Source organism: Silurus meridionalis, chromosome 19 (genome assembly GCF_014805685.1).
Source record: "Silurus meridionalis isolate SWU-2019-XX chromosome 19, ASM1480568v1, whole genome shotgun sequence".
NCBI classification, from domain to species: domain Eukaryota; kingdom Metazoa; phylum Chordata; class Actinopteri; order Siluriformes; family Siluridae; genus Silurus; species Silurus meridionalis.
Window position 1 is genome coordinate 1,728,645 of NC_060902.1, and position 21,626 is coordinate 1,750,270.

A 21,626-nucleotide genomic window follows, 5' to 3' on the forward strand; every position below is an offset into this window, starting at 1 on the left:
GGATTTTATTTATTTATTTGTTTGTTTGTTTTACCCGCAGTCCTATTCGCTGCCGTATGAAGCGTCTGACAAGTGCAAGAACAGCACGACTGAATACCTGAATGAGGCGCACTGCTGCAGCAAATGCCGTCCAGGTGAGAGGTCATGGTGTAGATGTGTTTAAATGATAAAAACATTCCAGAGATTTCCATGTGACGCTTTTCATGTATGGATACAGGAACCCGGATGGCGACTTTGTGCACCAGCAACACAGATACGGTGTGTGAGCCGTGTCCTGATGGAATGTACTCTGATAACATGAATTATTACCCAAACTGCTTCTTGTGTGCCAAATGCCCAGAAGGTAGGAGATGAAATTAGTCTGCTCATACAGAGCATCATATATATGTATATATACACACACACACAGACACACACACATATACACACACACAATGATCACCCATAACATTATGACCACCTGCCTGATATTGTGTTGGTCCCCTTTTGCTGATAAATCAGTCCTGACCCATCGAGCATCAACAGCTTGAACTTCTTCAGCAGTTTAAGCTTCAGGAGCTCGTCTGTTGGATCGGTCCAGCACGTGCATCAATGAGCCTCGGCCTCACCACTGTTCCTTCCTTGGAGCACCTTTAATAGATACTGACCACTGCAGACCAGAAACATCCCACAAGAGCTGCAGTTTTGGAGACATTCTGACCCAGACGTCTAGACGTCTCAGTTTTTCGCCCATTTTTCCTGCTTCTAACATCAACTTTGAGGACAAAATGTTCACCTGCTGCCTAATAAATAAATCCACACACTAACAGGTGCCATGATGAAGAGATCATCAGTTCTTCACTTCACAACTTAGAATGTTATAATGTTATAATGTCATAATGTTATGGTTGTTCGGTGTGTATAAGTAAAAAAAAGTTGCAAATACCATGCAAATATGTTTTTAAAAAAAACATCATGATATAAATGCCACCTTGTATCCCTTGCACACATTTTAAGTTAAATCACATCGTTAACTTTTACACCAATGCACCATTGTGAATGTAAAAAATAAATAAAAAAAGCGGAAAATGAAATGCTTTTTTAATACATTTGACAGAGAAGGGCATGAAATACGCCAAGCAGTGCTCGAAGGAAAGTAACGCAGTTTGTGTGTGTAAGCCTGGTTGGTACTGCGTTTCTCAGGAGGAACCTGATAATTCTTGTTCTACTTGTGAAAAGCATCGGATGTGTGGCCCTGGAAAAGGAGCAAAATCACCAGGTAGGAGGGACTTGTTTATATTTATTAATATTATCTTCATTATTATTATTATTATTGTTAATATTATTAATATAAGATGGAGCTTTGGAGAGATCGATTTTGATTGGTTAGAAGGTGCTGGTTCGTTTTCTATGAGAGTAGCTTGGATTGTGTGTGTGTGTGTGTGTGTGTGTGTGTGTGTGTGTGTGTGTGTGTGTGTGTGTGTTTAAAGACAGTAATTTAAGATCTTATTGAGGAGCCATGTGCTTAGAAGATCTTGAATTATTGTCGTAAAAATGTTGTAAACAATAAAAGAGGAGTCTCCAGTGTCAGAGTTCCTGCTGAATATTTTCCTGCTTCTCCACATGATTTGTACATTGACTGCGATTGTTTGTGCAATTGTGTGTTTGCAGGAACATCTACAGAAAACGTCAGGTGTATTAACTGTCCTCCAGAAACGTTCTCTAATGAAACCAGTTTTCGGAAGTGCCAGCCACACACTCGGTAATAATCATAATAATCATCGTTGTTTCTCACGCGATGAAATTAATAAATCAGCCTTTGGTTCCTAAGTGAATAATAAAACTATAAAATAATTACACACTGTTTAATCAGGACCAGTTTTCACACTGCATCTCCATCTAACGCCTAATAATCAGCCTATTGATAGCTACCATGCTAACCAATTAGACTAATATTTACTCTAGAAAAAACTAATTTTAGCAAACTGGTTTTTACTGATATAATAAATCTATACTATACAGTTAAATTAATGTTTGCTAGCTTGTTAGCTGGGTTCCAACTCGTTGTGGAAATATTACAGTCCATGTTTGCGTTCTTGCTAGCTATATTTTGGATTTAAGTACAAAAACTTTTAGAGATCACGTAAGCCAAGCTAGCTTTATTCTACTGTCTAAATCAATAGTCATGATTACTAACTAGCCGGCATATCATCATTAGACTAAACTAAAACCAGCCACCAAGTGAGTCTGGCTAATTAATTATCATGGCTAATGATTTAGACCGTATAACAGGCTAACGTGAGCTAGCTCGCTGCCAGATTATTTATTCAGTATTAATAACTATTCATTTTAATTCATTCATTCATCACTTTTTAATTTTTCATGTATGTATAAGAAGACATTTTCATCAGGCACTATGATAATTATTAGACTTTACATAACCCGAGCTAGCATGCTAGCAAGCTCGGTTAACAAGCAGCATGCTAGCACACTTAGTATCTGCTCTAAGATTAGCCTTATGATGTGATGCTGGCTAGTTAATGATCATGGCTATTGCTTTAACCAGTAGAATAAGCTAACGAGAGCTAGCTTGCAGCTAGATTTAACTAGAGTTGACATTTTATCAGTTGTGAATCAGTAAAGCAGGAGCGATTACTTATTCAGCACGTTTTTTTTTTTTTTCCAAGCTCTGCTTTTTTTTTCTCAGTATATCTAAGAAGACATTTCCTCCCCACACCCACTTTAAACGCTGTGTTTTCAGGTGCGAGCTACAGGGCAGGCGTACGCTCGTTTCAGGCACTACTAAAACCGATACTGTGTGTGGCCCGGTCGAGATCGTGATCCCAAAAACAGTCAAAAAACATCCTCCTATTACCACAATGTCCACGCCGACTGCTCCATCCAAGCAGCCCTTCACTAAGCCTTCCATCGTGGTTCCTCCGTACACCTTGACCAGCAGTTTCCCTGTGCTCTCATCACATCAACCCCAGGATGAGAAATTTACAGCCATATGGATCGGTAAAAACATGAATTTGTGTATTAAGGTCAGGAAAGCTCAAAGCTGGTTCCTGTAGATAAACCGTGTTTAATTTGGCACCTATTGTATTTTTTAATTAGATAAGCAGACCTCAGTGTACAATGATTTTTACGTTTTTTTTTTTCTTCTTTCCTCTGCCTATGTGCCATTTCCTTCTTCACCTCCTTCCCTTCTTTTAAATTTTTTTGTTCTCTGTTCTCCCCCCCTCCCTTTTTTTTTTTTTGCCGTGTTTTCCTGCTTTCTCTTTATTTTTATCTCCCAATCTTGCACTGTCAGGTCTGCCTGTTGCTGGGTTGCTGGTGGTTTTGCTGACACTGACTCTCTGTATTCGTCACAGGAAAGGTAACGTGTGCGAGATTTTGTACGTACGGCTTGTCGGAATCGAAGATCAACACTTTCAGATCTTTTTTTTTTTTTATCTTAGATACTGATTTCTACAAATCAAAATCCTGTCATTCACTCAAACTTTTCTCACATTTACATACCGGACTGTGATTGGGTGTTTGATTTTATGATGCAATCACCCTTGGATTCATCACTAACCAGTCTGTTTCTTATAAACATGCACTGTATGGACAAAAGTTTATGGACACCTGAGCATAAGATTGGTATGTGCTTCTTTTTGAACATCCCCTCCCAAATTTAGTCCAAATTTAGACCTTCACTCTTCTGGGAAGATGTTCCACTAGATTTTGTGGAGATTTGTGCTCACTGACCTACAAGGGTATAAGTAAAGTCAGGTACTGATGTAGGTGAGAAGGTTCCTGCGGTGCAGTGAGCATTCACATTCATTTATGTTCAATAGGGTTGGAGATCTGTAGCAAGAGATCTTCCTCCAAATCCAACCCCTGTAAAGCAAATCTTCATGAAGCTGTCACAAATGTGTGCAAACGTGTCATGCTGGAACCGGTTTGGGTCTTCTAGTTCAAGTGAAGGGAAATTTCATGCCACCGCATCCTGTAAGACGTCCTGTACAATCGTGTGCCTCCGGGTTTGTGCTTACATTTTGGGGAAGAAGCACATGCAGTATGTGGTGGAAAAGTCAGGTGTTCCAGTACTTTTGGCCCTATAGTGTGTGTGTGTGTGTGTGTGTGTGTTTGTGTGGTGTATATATAAGTTATTTATAGATTAAAATTTAAATCGCTAACAAGATTTTATTTTTTTCTTTGCAGGTAAACCTGTAGTCCATGCTGGTGCTGAAGTAAGTATTTAAATTAAATGTGTATATATTTATATATATATAATATTAATATTAAAATGTAAGATTCGGTATGTACCCCGGCTTTTAAGTTAAGATCCAGTACAATTTCAGTACAGTTGGAGGGAAGAAATGCAAAATAATAAATTTAATTATTTACATTCGTGAGCATCAGCAGTTTAGATTTTTTAAACAATTTTAAATAAAATGCCTGCTTGGTTCAATAATATATAAAATGATATAAAATGATATAAAATGCAGTACGTTTTTTTTTATTATATTGATTCAATTAAGTAATCGATTAAATTGGCACAAATTACCAAAAACCCCAAAATATATAAAATATGAAAATGTGACATTTTCTTTTATTTCTGATCAAAGAAACGAAACAAACGAAATCTTTATGATTGCGATTCAAAGAACCAAGTCACTAAAATGATCCGATCTTCCCACCCTTAATGGGTTTTGCTCCTTGCTCAGGTTTATGGTCATGTTTTGTTTCACAATTACACTTTAATTAATTTCCATTCCGCAATCTGCAGCGTTTATTATTCAGGTCTCGTGTCCTGTTGCATAACAAGCACATGAGGGATACAGGTGCTGATTATTTTTCATTAAAGTTAAAAGTGCAGTCATAGTGGGAATCATAGCCTAGGGCCAGAATCCAGAGTTTTCTCAGACTCCCTGAAGATGATCTCCATCTTTAAATGCGTCCGTTTTGTTTTCAGGATTTCATTCCAACCAAGGCTACGTCTCCACTAATCTGGAAAAAAAATGGAAACGCGTTTTTGTGTGCGTCCACATTTTCGTTTTTATTGGTTTCCCAAAGGTTGCGTGTCCACAAGGAAACGTTTGCAAACGTTCGCGTCCCTGTTCTGTGCGTGAGCAAATCAATTCGTTGACTGAAAACGGCGCCTCAGTGTGGACGGAAGGCCAGAAACATGGCCCAAGCCACACCAGATTCCACCTGTTTAGATCTTCATTTTCAACCAAACTATCAGGTGTTTGGTTGGAATGAACCCTGCTGTAGAGACTCGTATAAAAAGCTTAAAGTTTGGTGTAGCATCGTTTTCAAGTCAGTGACGTGTTCTTGTTTTTAGGAAGGACACTGTTGTAACTCTCACATCTCGAACCCGGCGGAAAACCACGGACTGTTAGCGGATAGCAGCAGTGATCCGTCCACGGCGTCGTCCTCCGACAGTCAGAGCCAGGGCACGGGAGTGAGTCAGGACTGTCTCCACGCCGAGCACTCCACCGTCTCCAGCCCCGTCGTTAACCTCAGCTTCACGGCCACCATTAACTGCCAGGTGAACCCGACTACGGGCTCATGCTCCATTCCCATCAGCCCCTGCATGCATTCGCTGGAGCCTGAGTTTCCTCTTTCTCAAGAAGAAGAGCTGAGTGTGTCCTGTGAGCAAGAGGACAGCAAAGACGCCATACAGTCAGTGCAAGAGAGTGGGATGACTAAGTACTGAGACGAGGGGGAAATCCGCTGGCTTGTCTTTCATGTTAGCAGTGAATGTTTAATCTCAGGCTGAGCGAGTGTGTGTGTGTGTGTGTGTGTGTGTGTGCAACTGTGTATATATGTGCGTGTGTGTGTGTGTGTGTGTGTGTGTGTGTGTGGGGTTTGGTGCTGTAGTGGATCATTATCTGACATTACCACTCATGTGTAGACTTCATTTAACACGCAAGCCCTGTTTTATAGTCCACTACACAACAGAAACAGGTACAAACGCACCCACGCGGTTACCATCAACACACACATTTATGAATATGCAAATGAAAACCCTACACACGTACACCAACACGTTTCCCCTCATTGAGTGCGAGGACACCGAGCTGACAAGGGGCCAAAGGGAAACCACCCCCTAGAACCAAATGTGTCCGAGGCCAGCATGGAGGAAGAAGAAGAAGGAGGTCGTGCATTTGCCTGAAAGGGCTCATTTGCATACTGGAACCCGATTGGTTCACGCGTTTTATGATGCGCAAACACGAGCATAAGGAGAGCGTCTCAGGGCCGTGGCTTGTCTGCATGATTGTTCTCTTAAAGCAAGACAGTCAGTGGTGTTAGTTAATTAGTATCATAAAGCTTTAACTCAGTATTCAATTGATCATCCTTCAGTGTTTTTTTCTGGGTTCTCAAAAGATGTTTTCTCCAGGTTCTTTTAAGAGATGGATGAGTTAATGCACGTAATTCCATTGGGGGGAAAAAACACAAATGGTCAGTATTTATCATGTGCAATCGAACGCATATCTCAGGGATGTATTCAAAACAATCACATGACGAGTGAAGCCAAAAATCATAAGACTCCCCTTTCCTTCCTTCCTTCCTTTTTTTTGTAAAGAACATTAATTCGCTGTTAGGGTCATAATTTCCTCCTGAATGTACAGACTAGACCTTGAATGTCAAACAACAAGTAGTCGAGTTGCACTTTACCCACACGCTTGCTCTGAGGAAGTGATGTGGTCCTGCACTGTGAATAAATATGGAAGAAAAAAAAGAAACGAGGCCAGGGGTGGGTTACTGACGCCCCCTGGTGGTTATCAAGAAAAGACTTGCAGGATCGCGAGAGAGGAAACTACTGTATACATCATAAACTTTATTTATCAAAAAGATTAGTAAATGTTATTTTCTACTCATCAAACATTTTACCCCTCACACTCCCATTTGTAGTAATTACTAATTGAATTAAAGGGGAACCCTAAAAGGCGTTAATTTTTTTGTAATTCTTTTTTTTTTTTTTACTTTTGTACATAGTAAAAAAAACTTTTATACAGAATACATTTGAAATCTATCATTGTGTCCTTTCTGTTATTTCCAGTTTCTCGTTTAAATAAAAAATAATAATAATTCATGCCTCGGAAAATAGGTTTCATGCATTTTCATACAAAAGCAGATGGTGTTTGTCTGGGAATAATGATGGCTATAATTAATGTATTTCGCTTGTTTTTATAGTTATGTTATTTTTCGTTTGAGTCATTGTCATGAATTTACGGCTTGTTCATGATGGCGTTTCACACAAGCCTCGATGGTTAATTATTGATTCAGTTTTTTGCTGCTTTGCCTCTTGAATGTTGAAGATAGATGACGATGGGAATTCCTTCTTTATAAACATCCCATTTCACATTTAGTCTCAATTTGCTCTCAAAATGAGCTCCACTTTTCTGGGAAGATGTTCCACAACAAATTTTGTGGACATTCATTCAGTGATAAGGGTGTGAGTAAAGTCAGGTAGTGATGTAGGTGAGAAGATGAGGAGGCCGTCAGTGTTCACATTCATCCCAATGGTGTTTAATATGGGTTGGAGGTCTATAGCAGGAGATCTTCCACTAAATCTACCCCATGTACAGCAGATCTTCATTGTCATGCTGGTGAACGGAAAATGTAATTCTATTAAATCCAGAGACATCATATACAATTGTGCATCTCCAGTTTTTGTGAAGAACCACATGTGTGGAATATTTTGGTGTCCCCATATGACCATATAGTGTAGTATATATATCTATTATACAATATGCATTGATGAAGTTCAGTCACAAAGTGCGTACTGGTGAGAATTTGCACAACTTTCCTTGAACTGCGGCGCTGCAACGAAGCCGGAAGTTTCTGAGTAATCACAAAAAAACCTTACAACAGTTTGTAGGAAATGATTAGTTTGCACACGTTGACAGGAAACTGAGCGGCGTCAAGTCAGCACTTTGTTCAGTTAAGGATCTGAGGTGAAAAACCGCTGTGAGTGAAATCAGAAGTTGTGAAACGTTTATTTTGCAACAAGAAACCACTTCCAATAAAAAAAAAACACACACACTTTTTTTTTATCATAGTGCAGATCTTCTTTTAATCACCATCTGAATTCTTGATTATGGAGCTCTCATGTGTCTCTCAGTTGAGTTTATCCAAGAACCATAGCGATGGAGAAATTGAAATATGTGCTACATGTTTATAAAGCAAGCCACATACATTTATTTATTTATATATACATATAATATTATTATCATTATTATTATATACATGTAGGAGGTCACAATTCTATACTTCAACCCTATGCATTTCCAGTCACTGCACCTAAATCCTATTGAGCTGCTCTGGGATGAATTGGATCACAAGAAACAAATCATCTACTGATGAGATGATAAGATGATACACGATGTATAGACAGTATCTTTACCATTATACACATTATGTACTTGCGTAATATAAAGATAATACAGAACTGCATGATGATGACAGGCAATGAGACACCGGTGTCGTGGGTGGTCTCAGTACCTGTGGCAGGATTGTATGCTTGTTTATGTAAGGTGTGTGGGTTCATTTGTCTTTAACTGTATGTAACGTCTACCTTCATGGCATTTGGCAGATGTTTGTGTATCTAAGAGAGACATAAAACGTGCACTGAAGTCTCTGAATAAATACTTTTACAGACTAATAAAAAATCAGTCTAGTAGAAAAGCAAAGTGTTCTCCATGTACAGCTATAATGCATGACGTTATGAGTGGTGACGTGAAACACTGATTATCTCTTTACATGGTGGAAGTGGAAGCTCAGTGGTTATTGATCGGAAGGTTGTAAATTCAAGCAATGGTATTGGCCACTTTCGGGCCCTTGAGCAAGGCCCTGAACCCTCTGTGTTGTTCCACCTTAAGGTTTGGTGCGATTTTTCTGATGCCTTTCAGCTCACCGTGGTTGTAAAAGGGGTTTATTTGTGTTATTGTCATCTGAAAATTTTCCTTTGCATCATCCAAATACAAACCCAGAAATGTGAAGCAAACCCTTCCAACGACCTGCACATCACAGACCCCAGGGAGTTACACATTAAACCACAGATTAAACCGCAGATTAAACCGCAGATTAAACCACAGATTAGTCAGAAAAGATGTCATTTTTAGATTTGCTATAATATGAGTGATTCATTCAGACTGAAACCCACCGCTGTAGTTGAGCTGGTGGGCTGCAGCCCTAATTTTTAACCATGTCATGGTATTCATAACCACATTAGTCTTACGTCGGATGAAAGTGAAAAAGTCTGGTGTACTGGTGTGAAAATCATTCACCAAAAACCTGTCGGATGTTATTTAATGCCGTTTCTGAGAACAATACGACACTCCAGCAACTCTTCTGATTGATCCTGTGAGCAGTCTTGTAACAGCTGCATGAAATAAATCTCGGGATGAAAATGGAGCAAGGCCACTGGAAGCATGGAGGGTTCATGCCCCAGTTTACAACTTCAACATCCAGGATTTACACAAATAAACAGCTTTAAAAAAAAAACTCCTTTAAAACCTTATCTATAAAGTGCACGGTGTTTTCAGTTGATTTTAATAGCACTTTATAGTGAAACATTTGTAGAATAAAGTTGAAATCAATTCAGTAGGTTTTTTTCACAGTCTCGGGTCTGTGTAATTGGTCCATTCGATTTTCTCCCGTAATGGAAAACCCTTTTAGAACAAACCCATCATCTCATTCAAGTTTGATTTTACTGTGAGGAGATGAAATTGAAACAAATGTGGATGTTTGGACCTTTTTTCTTGATGTGATTAGTGATAAAATATGCGAAAGTGGAATTGAATCGTTTTTAAGTGACGTGCGAGGATCCAAAATATTCATCATATTTTCTCTCCGTAAGAGTACCTTTTATTTTTTATTATTATTTTATTTGCTTTCCACATAAAAGGAATTAAATGGTTGAAATGGTTGAAATTTCAGGTGTGTGACAACCAAATGCTACAAACTACACTTTGCATAAATTATGTTTAAAAGGGAATTAATTTAATGCAATGCAAATCAGACAAATTACAAAAAGCAACTTCTCTCTATATATTTCTGGGTCTAATTGTTCCTCTGTTGTCTTATAATATATATAATATATAATACTCAAATATACATAACCCAGCCGAATCAGAGCACTCATAGTTAGGAAAGATATCCAGTGTAAAACGTGTGCCAAATTGAATATGTGGATCACGAATCATAACTTCATAGCGGATCGGTCGAGGCCCGGGTTACCAACGACCACCACAGGTATCGTTAGCCAACAGGGTACCGGTGGAAATTGGGCTACTGTTGGCTGAAGGAGGAGAAGGAGAGGAGGAAGACGTCTACAGAGACAGCAGGGAAAGGAGAAGTGGAGGAGAGTGGAGGATAAGTGGAGGAGAAGTGGAGGAGAGTGGAGGAGAGTGGAGGAGATGTGGAGGAGAAGTGGAGGAGAGTGGAGGTTCAGGTTGGTACTTTAAATGTTGGTACTATGACTGGTAAAGGGAGAGAGCTGATATGATGGAGAGGAGAAAGGTAGATATGTTGTGTGTTCAGGAGACTAAGTGGAAAGGGAGTAAGAGCAGGAACATTGGAGGTGGATTTAAACTGTTCTATCATGGTGTGGATGGAAAGAGAAATGGTGTAGGGGGGATTCTGAAGGAAGAGTACAGTAAGAGTGTAGTGGAGGTGAAGAGAGTTTCTGATAGGGTGATGATCGTGAAGCTGGAAGTTGAACGGATGATGATAAATGTCATCAGTGCTTATGCTCCACAAGTGGGTGGTGAGATGGTGGAGAAGGAAAAATTCTGGAGTGAATTAGATGAAGTGGTAGAAGGTGTACCTAGGAATGTACGATTGGTGATTGGGGCAGACTTGAATGGGCATGTAGATGAAGGGAACAGAGGTGATGGCGCTTTTTACAAGAGACTTTGTCTCAAAGCAGCTTTACAGAATTTAACAGTTAATGTAAACGATGTGTATTTATCTCCGATGAGCAGCCATGGCGACTGTGGCAAAGAAAAACTCCCTTAGATGTGACGAGGAAGAAACCTTGAGAGGAACCAGACTCAAAAGGGGAACCCATCCTCATTTGGGTGACATCAAGAGTTTGATTCTAAATCTTTCAACGTGTTTAGAAAATCTTTTTAATAGTGTTTAGGCCAGCAGAGAAGGCTTTGCTGGCCCTGACCACCCGCCACTTTATGTATTTACAGATGATCTGCTGTGGCGCCCCCTAATGGGAGAAGCTGAAATATATATACACACACACACACACACACACACACACACACACACACACACACACACACGCGTATTTCAGTTTCTCTCAGTAGGGGTCGCCACAGCAGATCATCCTGTTTTCTACTTCTTCCTCTTTCAAACCAACCACCTGCATGTCTTCTCTTCACCACATCCATAAACCTCACCCTTGGCCTTTTAGTGACATCCTCCATCTTCAGCATTATTCTACCGATATACCCCGTATACCTCCTCATCACAAATTACCAAACCATATGTGTGTGTTTTACACACCGATTCAAAAATAGTTTAAACACCTGGAGTCCAATACAACATACTGACAGGCAAGTACTTATTATTGCATCAAAACATATTACATTTTTTAGTTGCTTTGGAGCGTTTCTCGAATCATCCTTAATATTTACAATTCGTTCGTTTGTTTCTTTGTTGTTTATCAATTTTCAGAAATTGTTATTCTGTGTTTTGCTCTGTTGCCAATTGAAGGTTCACAAGATTCACCTTTGACCTGTTTTAGAGAACAAGTTGATCATCGGTTGATCTGATGCCGTTCACTCGCCTTCATTAGTGACATTCAAGATTCATCTGCACAATTCATCAATTCAAGAAACATTTACCCCAAAAAATGTTTAATAGAAATTTAAGCTTGACAGATGTTTTGGGGTTAAAACTATGTAGGTGAAAACAGTATAATATATTTTGATCAACTTGAACATAAACAATAGATAAAGTAGGAAACAGCAGACAATTGCACACAATCGATTTAATAAATGCACTAAAGCATTTACAATTTAGCCAAAGCAAAAATAAATGTTTTTATGATGTGCACCAGTGTGAAATGACCTGGAGGTTGAACAAGGAATTTTAAGAATTTAATTTCTGATATAAGAACCGCCCCAAAGCAACTGAGAAAAACTGTAAGACACTAATATGCAAATTAACCACGGAAGGGAGCTGACGCTTATTGTGTTTGTGGGCGTGTCTAGTTTGCATATTCATAAAGGTGTCCGGATAAAACGTGTAAAATAAGTGTCTGCACTTTTTTACGCAAATAATTTTTTTATATATGTATTAAATAGGCCTAATTGTTCATCTGTTGTCTTGTAATATAATATAATATAATATAATATAATATAATATAATATCATGTGCATTTATTTTCTTTAGTGAATACTGGATAATAGGATTTCTAAGTCAAAAGTGTGGTGTTTTATAAATTTAAAATGAAGTAAATGAAAATAAAAATGTAATTAGAAATGAAACATAAATATACATAAATAAATATATAAATATACATATTTATATTATATCTCTATGTATGCATAGCGTCTAATTCACGCCAATCATGATGAAGCATGAGCCGTACCACAATGTAACTCGTTTTGGGGGGATCGGGTTGTCTTGACTGTCGCGTTTAGACGATTTTATACCGTAAAAACAAACAAAACTTACATTTTATAAACCAAATATATAAACAATAGTCTCAGGTATGCAATGTAAATAAATTAGCAGGGGATTTGATATCCGAATTCTTTTCTTCTAACACATGACCACCCCTTGGACTTGTGGTAAAGATGGTTTGCTCCGTTGCTGTGCTCGGCTCCTTCTCAGTCTGAGAAGTCGCGCTCAGTCGGATGCAGAGCTCCGGGGTGATTCGTTTGACTTCCGTGTCTGACGACGGGATACGATTTATTTTTTGTTTAAATAAAAGTTTTGGGCAAAACTCGTTTAATTGGAGTAAAAGAAAGGGGTTCTGCGTGCGAGCGCATGGAAACGAGCGTCTCCGGAGCCTCAGGACGAGTCAGAGTAAGTCTTCCAGCCCGGTGTATATGTGTTTGTGCTAGCTAGCACTGTTTACACATTAGCCAGCTTGACTAGCAACTCTAATTAGTTAGCATGAAGAGGGTTTTTTTTAATTCAGTAAAAATTCTGATAAATTGACGACGTGACAGTCACGTTAAATAGATCATAATTATTTATTACAACTCCCCAAGTCACCTTTTATTTGATGGAGAATGAAATCTATATTCATGTCTTTATATGTATATGATGTGATGAGATCCACAGAGGCTGCCTATTTGTTAATTGGCTGAAAAACAAAAAAAATTTTTAATTAATATTTGTCAAAACTCTTCATTTGCCATTAAATCCCATGACCTTATTCCAGCAAAAAATCCCCCTTCCATCAATATTTCTCTCCTGTAATGTTTCCCATCAGCATCTTGCAGCAGTTCAGATTATTATAATATATTTATTCCTTTATTAATATTCTCATATCGTTTTATTATACTTCGACAGGGACAGTGGAGTCGTAGGATGTCTGATCTTGTCCTAGATGATGGGTTTTTACGCCCCTCTGGAGTCTATGCCATGGTTTTAGGAGGACTTCGGGGTCAAAACAGGACTTTTAGATGTTAGAAGGTCGGAAATCGGAGACGTGAAGGATCACCGTGGGCTTCGTTTACACCTGAGATGATCTTTAGTATGGAGTAAAAGTACTAAATAATAATAATTAATAATAAAAAAAGGTTATCCAGGAGACGGAGTTAAAAAAACAAAACTTAGGACCAGGTCTGATTTATGATGGATGGATGAAGGGATGGATGAAGGGATGGATGAAGGGATGGGTGTTGACACTCCCTGAAGACATAACAAAAGATATTTATCATTCTGTGAACCCATTAAATATCAATTGATATTTAATGGGTTCATGTTTTTTTACATTATTACGTGAATAAATGTCAACTATAGAGGTGATCTTTATAGTTGATGGAGTAGGGGTGCCAATAATTTCGCTACCGTGTTTAAAGTAGTGCGGTGTGCAGTTTGTAGTCATCTGTTGTTTTAATCCGGATTTTTCTTTCTTTCTTATCTTCTGTTTGTTTAGCTCGAGGATCGATCTTGAGGAGCGCTGAGGAACTCACACTAAAGACAAAACAAACTTTTTAAATCTGCGAATCTCAGGATCTTTTCTCGTGTCAGTTTTTTCCCGTCGTCTCCACAGCGATTTACAAATGGCGTGTTGTCTGAAGGACGAGCTTCTGTGTTCCATCTGCCTGAGCATCTACCAAGACCCGGTGAGCTTCGGGTGCGAGCACTACTTCTGCCGTAAATGCATCATGGAGCACTGGAGCAGGCAGGAGCACCACGGCACGCGCGACTGCCCCGAGTGCAGGAGGACCTTCACTGACCCTCTGCTCTCGCCCAGCCTCAAGCTCTCCAACATCGTGGAGAGATACTCGGCCTTCCCGCTCGACGCCATCCTCAACGCCCAGAGGAACACGTACCCCTGCAAGGACCACGAGAAGGTCAAGCTGTTCTGCCTCAGCGACAAGAGCCTGGTGTGCTTCTTCTGCGACGAGCCCGCCTTGCACGAGCAGCACCAGGTCACCACCATTGACGAGGCGTATGAGGAGATACAGGTCAGGATTCCTGTCTTTTTTTTTAGTTCTAAATAATTGATCAGACATGAATCAGACGCCCCTCAGGATTTATTCTGCAGTTTTTGCAGCTCAAAACCATTCAGAAATATTCATTATTAATATATTTATATATATAGAATTATTTATATATAAAATATATTTGTTTATATTGTTAAGACTTATTGTCTTCTTAATTCAATGCATAAATAATTATTACATTTGTATCTTCTATTTACTAATTGTTAATAATAATGTATATAAATATTTGGTGAATAAAGAAAAATAAAATAAACACCTCGGACACGCTGTACACGCCTCGGACACGCTGTACACGCCTCGGACACGCTGTACACGCCTCGGACACGCTGTACACGCCTCGGACACGCTGTACACGCCTCGGACACGCTGTACACGCCTCGTACACGCTGTACACGCTATAAACGCCTCGTACACGCTGTACACGCCTCGTACACGCTATAAACGCCTCGTACACGCTGTACACGCTATAAACACCTCGTACACGCTGTACACGCTATAAACGCCTCGTACACGCTGTACACGCTATAAACGCCTCGTACACGCTATAAACGCCTCGTACACGCTGTACACTCTATAAACGCCTCGTACACGCTATAAACACCTCATACGCGCTATAAACACCTCATACACGCTGTACACGCTATAAACGCCTCAGACATGCTGTACACGCTATAAACACCTCGTACACGCTATAAACGCCTCGTACACGCTGTACACGCTATAAACACCTCATACACGCTGTACACGCTATAAACGCCTCGTACGCGCTGTACACGCTATAAACGCCTTGTACACGCTTATAAACGCTGTACACGCTATAAACACCACATACACGCTGTACACGCTTATAAACGCTCGTACACGCTGTACACGCTGTACACGCTTATAAACGCCTCGTACACGCTATAAACACCTCATACGCGCTATAAACACCTCATACACGCTGTACACGCTATAAACGCCTCAGACATGCTGTACACGCTATAAACACCTCGTACACGCTATAAACGCCTCGTACGCGCTATAAACACCTCATACACGCTGTACACGCTATAAACGCCTTGTACGCGCTGTACACGCTATAAACACCTCATACACGATGTACACGCTATAAACGCCGCACGCTTATAAACGCCACACGCTGTACACGCTATAAACGCCTTCTACATGCTATAAACGCCTTGTACACGCTATAAACGCCTTGTACGCGCTATAAACACCTCATACACGCTGTACACGCTATAAACGGCTCGTACACGCTATAAACACCACATACACGCTGTACACGCTATAAACGCCTCGTACACGCTATAAACGCCTCGTACACGCTGTACACGCTATAAACGCCTCGTACACGCTGTACACGCTATAAACGCCTCGTACACGCTGTACACACACACGCTGTACACGCTATAAACGCCTCGTACACGCTATAAACGCCTCGTACACGCAGTACACACCTTTGACACGCAGTACACGCCTCGTACACGCTATAAACGCCTCGGACACTCGGCACATGCCTCGAACACGCTATAAACGCTTCGAACACGCTATAAACGCCTCGGACATGCTATAAACGCTTGGACACGCAGTACACGCCTCGCACACGCTATAAAAGCCTCGGACACGCGGCACACTCCTCGGACACGCTGTACACGCCTCGACCTGGAATGGAATAACAACTTTGTTTTCTCACACGTCTCTTTGATCCAACTCTAAACCAGTCCACACGTAATCCAAAATCTCACAGCTAATCTGCTTTTCTCACACTTCTCCCTGTTTCTCCACACGTGCACTACATAGTCACCTTTTTATCTCATCCGAGCTTCAGCGAATCGAGACTCTGAGCTCATTGTAACTGGCGCTCTCGCTCGTCGCGCTGTTCCACAGAAGTCACGTTTAATCAAGAACTGGTTTTGTTTCTGTGTTATTTGTATCCTTTATAAGTTCTGGAGAAACCCGAGACGTTTCAGTAGATGGTTCAGACGCCTCGGGCACGTTCGCATTTAAACAATAAAAAGTTTTTCTTCGAGGATTAAGAGGTGATCAGTGCAGCTTGTTACATTCCCCTGAACTTGGACGTACGCCCCGAGGAGCTCGGTGGAGGAAGCGGCGATGCCGCATTACCAGGCGCGATGCTTCAAACCCACAAACGGAGAGTTGGCAGCGAACTCCTGAACAGCTGCTCTTCTGCCTTCTAATGAGAGCGTTTATCCTCAGCACAGCCTCTCCTGCCAGAAGTGTGGAGTTCTGAGCACGGCTTTGTTACACACCAGAGGCCTGGAAGGGTCACAGCAGGCGTCTTACGCAACGAAGTCGCATTCCCCCCAACCCCCCACATTTTAAATGTGGGGTAGTGTAGCGGAGGGTAGCGTGAGCTCGACATCAGCAGTCTGTCCTCATAATCTCTTTTCAATTCCACTCCTTTTTCCGTACGCTCAATTCTGCTCTCCGTTCTCTCATCCCTTCTTCCCCTTAGGCACCTCGGGTTCTCCTCTAATGCACTTAAACATCTAGAATTACATTGACTTTTACTTTAACCCTACACACACTCTCTCTCACACACACACACACACACTCTCACACACTCTCTCTCTCACACACACACACTCACACACACTCTCTCTCTCACTCTCTCTCTCTCACACTCTCTCTCTCTCACACTCTCTCTCTCTCGCTCTCTCTCTCTCTCATGCTCTCTCTCTCTCTCTCTCTCTCTCACACACACTCTCTCACTCGCTCTCTCTCTCTCACACACACACCTCACACACACCTCTCTCTCTCTCTCTCTCACACTCTCTCACCTCACGCCTCTCTCTCTCTCTCTCTCTCTCTCTCTCTCTCTCTCTCTCACACACTTTCTCTCACACTCTCTCTCTCACACACACACATTTATTTGTACAGAGTTCCGTCCTGTAAACGAAGATCAATGGTAAATAAAGTAGTGATTATTTCGGTCTAATAGTTTGCTTACTTTAAATAAATTTCAAATGACTAAAAAGGATAAACGCTTTGTACAGTGTTTTCTTTATGTTTTAGTTTAAAATGATCTTATACTTTAGAAACTCTGTCGTGTTCTTTGGCCCGAATCTCCTTGCTGTTTTCACTCTGTTCCTTAATTTTTCATTCTGTAGCGTCTTTTGTCTGATATGGAAGCCGTTTCCACCACATAAAAAAAAAATTGGCTACTTTTGATTTATTTTCTCACAATTGCAACTTTATTTCTCGAAAACATCCAACATTTCTGGTGCGTCCACTGGTAACCATGTTGTCGGCTTGAACTGTGAAGTTGTTGGTGTATAAACAAGTCTCCTCTGCTTCATCTTTTTTCCTCTAACTCCTCCAGAGCTTATTGTTAAACAGAGTGCGTCAGTAATAATGGTCCGTGAGGAAACACAACGCTGAAACAATCGTTTCAGCCCTACACCAGTCTGAATTCCAAAACGAGATCTAAGATTCGATAGATATGTTTTGAATTGTAGAAAAAAATTAAGATCTTCTTCTTCTTCTGTGGGTCATCTGTCTCCAGACCTGCATGTCTTCCTCACCACATCCATAAACCTACTTCTTGATCTTCCTCTTTTCCTACTTCCTGGTAGCTCCATCCTCAGCATTCTCCAACTGATATACCCCATGTCCCTCCTCTGACCATGTCCAAACCATCATATATACAGAAACGCGCTTCATTATTTTTTCTAAAACATTAAAGCGCTGCTGCAGTAACAGGATTCCACCACTGATGTTGCTTCCCGTTCTTTTCAGGGACGCTGTTTGGCTTGTAGCACCATCTCAGCTGGCTGTCGTCCTCCTCATGTTGCCTTCTTGTCTTTGTGTATAAAGAAGAGCCGTGAGCTTCTCGACTGTTTCTCTGTCTCGAGCTCGCTCTCGCTGCAGGCGTTCAGCGGGGATTCGAGCGCCACATCAGAACAAAACAGCCGCAGGGAAAGGCAGAGCGTCGTGTTCTGTTACGCACCTCGCAGGCTTCGCACGCTCGGCCAGACCTTTAATACGATGCGACAGAGCTCGCCGAGGACGCGTTCGCGACCCGCCGTTTAATCAGGCGCAGAGGGCGTAGAGTCTCCTCACAGCCGGGAACAAACCGGCCGGCCGTAAGGAAGCAGGAGAATTAGTACAGATTGCATGCTGTGTTATTTCTTTTGTACGGGAACTTTTTATCGAACCAAGATTGAATAATTCAGGTGGCTGTAGCATCCGTCCTTCCACTCGTTCATCAGGACAATCGGCATCCGTTAAACCGGATGAACACCGTAACTTTGAGCACCCTAATGTGGGAAGTAAGTTGTTCCGAGTTGTTGTGGAAGGCATTGTTTATCTCCGACCTTTTCACCGTTTATGGCTTGATTCAGCTTGTTTGTCCTTTTGGTTCACTTTCTGTATTTGGGTTGATTTAGGATCCAAACACTTTTCTCACTCAGAACGTTAAGCAATGCAGCTGCGTTAGCATGACGTGAGCAGCGTATGAGCTGTGTATAAACTGTGTGAGCCAGGTAAGCGCTCTGTACAAGTAGTGTATAAACTCTGTATGAGCTGTGTATAAAATCTGTGAGCCTTGTATGAGCTAGGTACAATCTCTGTATGAGCTTTGTACAAGTAGTGTATAAACCTACAAGCCCAGTACAGGCAGTGCATGAGCTGTGTATGAGCTGTGTATGAGCTGTGTATGAGCTGTGTATAAACTCTCTACAAGCCCTGTATAAGGAGTGTACGAGCAGTGTATAAACCCTATGTGAGCCCAGTACAAGTACCGTGTAAGCCCTGTATGTGTCCTGTATGAGCAGTGTATAAGCCTTGTATGAGCTGTATATAGACTCTGTATGCTCCCTGTACGAGTAGTGTATAAACCCTGTATGTGTCCTGTATGAGCAGTGTATAAGCCCAGTATTTTTCCTTCATCCCTGTGTGCTATGTACATTCCATCCCCAGGTAGAAAATATTTTTCAATAGATTGTTAAACATCGCGCAATCACTTGTTCGCACTCGTTTTTTTCTAATGCAACTCTGTTTTGGCCGACCGTGAGTCATCAGTCCAACCGAACACTGTCCTTAAACACGGTGCTGAGAAGATAACGTACAGCTCAGGTGCAGAGGTGCAAAGCAATCTTCTGAGCTTTGAGGTCATGTCCCACCCCCTCTCTCTCTCTCTCTCTCTCTCTCTCTCTCTCTGTCTCTCTCTCTCTGTGTCTCTGTCGCTATGCGTTTTCCAGCTCACTGGAGCTCTTCTTGCTCAGAGGTGAGCTCACCCCTCCTGCTCCCTCCACCATTAGAATGCAGCAAAGCCTCTCGCCTCGCCGCCTCTGCAGTCGCCTCAGAAACCACACCTCTGTTCCTCTTCATTCAGGAAAATCATTCTCAGCTGTTGCTTCTTTTTTTGTCAAGCTCTAACACTCGAACCTCAAGGATTCATCTAGAAATCATGTTTAATGTGTTTCTAAATGTACATCTGCAGGCGAGTCCCGTAGAACAGTGTTCACCATGTAGCAGAAACACAGCAGTTCGGCTAGTCGTCCATCGCTCCCAGTTTCAAGCAGCGATATATTTGCATGTGCCCCCACTCACGTTCACAATTTATTTAACACAAGGGTGTTAATAAAGTCAGGTAGGTGAGGTGAGGAGGCCTGGGGTGCAGTCACATTCATCCTGAAGGTGTTCAATATGGTTTATAGCTCTATAGCAGGAGATCTTCCACTCCAACTTTCACATGAAAAGCAGATCTTCATGAAGCTTTGTGGAACAGGTTTGGGTCTCCTAGTTCAAGTAAAGTGAACATTTCAAGCTTCCACATCCAAGACCTCCAGTTTAAATATGTTTTATTTATATAAAGTCAGGCTTTTGAACTAAAATGTCCCTTAGTGATTATTAGAGGTCGAGGCACCGATAGAACTGTCGGCCATCTGCAAAAATCCATACCGATAGTTTTTCCGGCTTCCTGTCTGCTGTCATTACGAGAGCGGCCTCTAGAGGCGAATCACTGACGTAAGACTACGCGCTGCACGGAGAGTGGTATATTATATTTATTAATTATATAATTCTATTTATTAATGAATATATTGGTTTTTATTAGGGATGCACCGAATATTCGGCCACCGAAAATTCAAGACTTTGATCACCGGAAAAACACAGCCGAAACAGTTTGTTGTGATGACGCAAACAGAAACCGAGGCCTGCACGTGCTTGTCTAAAATAACATGTCTGCGGTGTGGACGTATTTCAGTATATCTGAGAAAGACCCACGGATAGTGATTTGCAAAACATGTAATGCCGAAATTTCGTCTGCAAAAACTTTCTCCACGTCGGGTTTAATTTATCTTATCTTAATTTATTTTAAGGTTAGTAAACAGTCATAGCCATAAATGCAATGGTAATAATAATTGGCATAATTTCTTTTTCGGGTTTTTCGGTTTCGGACCAGAATTTTCATTTCGGTGCATCCCTAGTTTTTATATCATTTTGCACATTTTCATGTTCCAGTGATTTTCTTTTTTTTTTTGTTATAAATACATTTTAATATCATAATAAAATCTTCGCAATAATACTGGTAGTCACTTCGGCCCGTGTCCTTTTTTGTTACAGACCGACCCCCATTAGGGAATGGAATAATTATGTGGCCCCTCACAGGAAAAAGTATGGGGATCCCTGCGCTATACAAATAAAAATAAATTGGATTGGAAAAATTGGGTGTCCCAATACTTTTGGTGATATTGTGTAACTTTTCGTAATTGTGCATTGCGGAACTCCGAGGGCCTTTTTCAGTCTAAATATCGGTTTCTGTTCAGTTACAGCAGAGAAAAGAAAGAAAGAAAGAGAGAGATTGACTGCCGTTTCACACCCTTCGAATGCACTTAAAAAATGGATGCTCCGGTCGATTTTCCTCCGGCCCTTTTTCCCACGGCCTCTCGTCTAATCTCCGAGCTTATCAGTCAG

General features: G+C 41.0%; 2 protein-coding genes across 4 annotated transcripts in view; both read left to right on the top strand.

Annotated features, from left to right (window-relative positions):
• The window catches only part of tnfrsf1b (tumor necrosis factor receptor superfamily, member 1B), a 12,255-nt gene extending 5,185 nt beyond the window's left edge, over window positions 1–7,070 (top strand). The window contains exons 2-9 of the mRNA XM_046875537.1: window positions 41–134; window positions 218–343; window positions 1,097–1,258; window positions 1,651–1,741; window positions 2,741–2,997; window positions 3,293–3,358; window positions 4,189–4,217; window positions 5,315–7,070. Coding sequence (XP_046731493.1) covers window positions 41–134; window positions 218–343; window positions 1,097–1,258; window positions 1,651–1,741; window positions 2,741–2,997; window positions 3,293–3,358; window positions 4,189–4,217; window positions 5,315–5,689 — 1,200 coding nt within the window. The 3' untranslated portion in view covers window positions 5,690–7,070. The remainder of the gene's footprint in view (window positions 1–40; window positions 135–217; window positions 344–1,096; window positions 1,259–1,650; window positions 1,742–2,740; window positions 2,998–3,292; window positions 3,359–4,188; window positions 4,218–5,314) is intronic.
• A 5,780-nt stretch (window positions 7,071–12,850) lies between these two features.
• Window positions 12,851–21,626, top strand: part of trim62.1 (tripartite motif containing 62, tandem duplicate 1) — a 28,586-nt gene continuing 19,810 nt past the window's right edge. For 2 of the 3 annotated variants that reach the window (XM_046875393.1, XM_046875395.1), the window contains exons 1-2: window positions 12,851–13,029; window positions 14,111–14,645. In XM_046875393.1, coding sequence (XP_046731349.1) covers window positions 14,238–14,645 — 408 coding nt within the window. In that variant the 5' untranslated portion in view covers window positions 12,851–13,029; window positions 14,111–14,237. Of the gene's footprint in view, window positions 13,030–13,546; window positions 13,706–14,110; window positions 14,646–21,626 lie in introns of those variants that run through there. The other variant, XM_046875394.1, reaches the window with a different exon arrangement.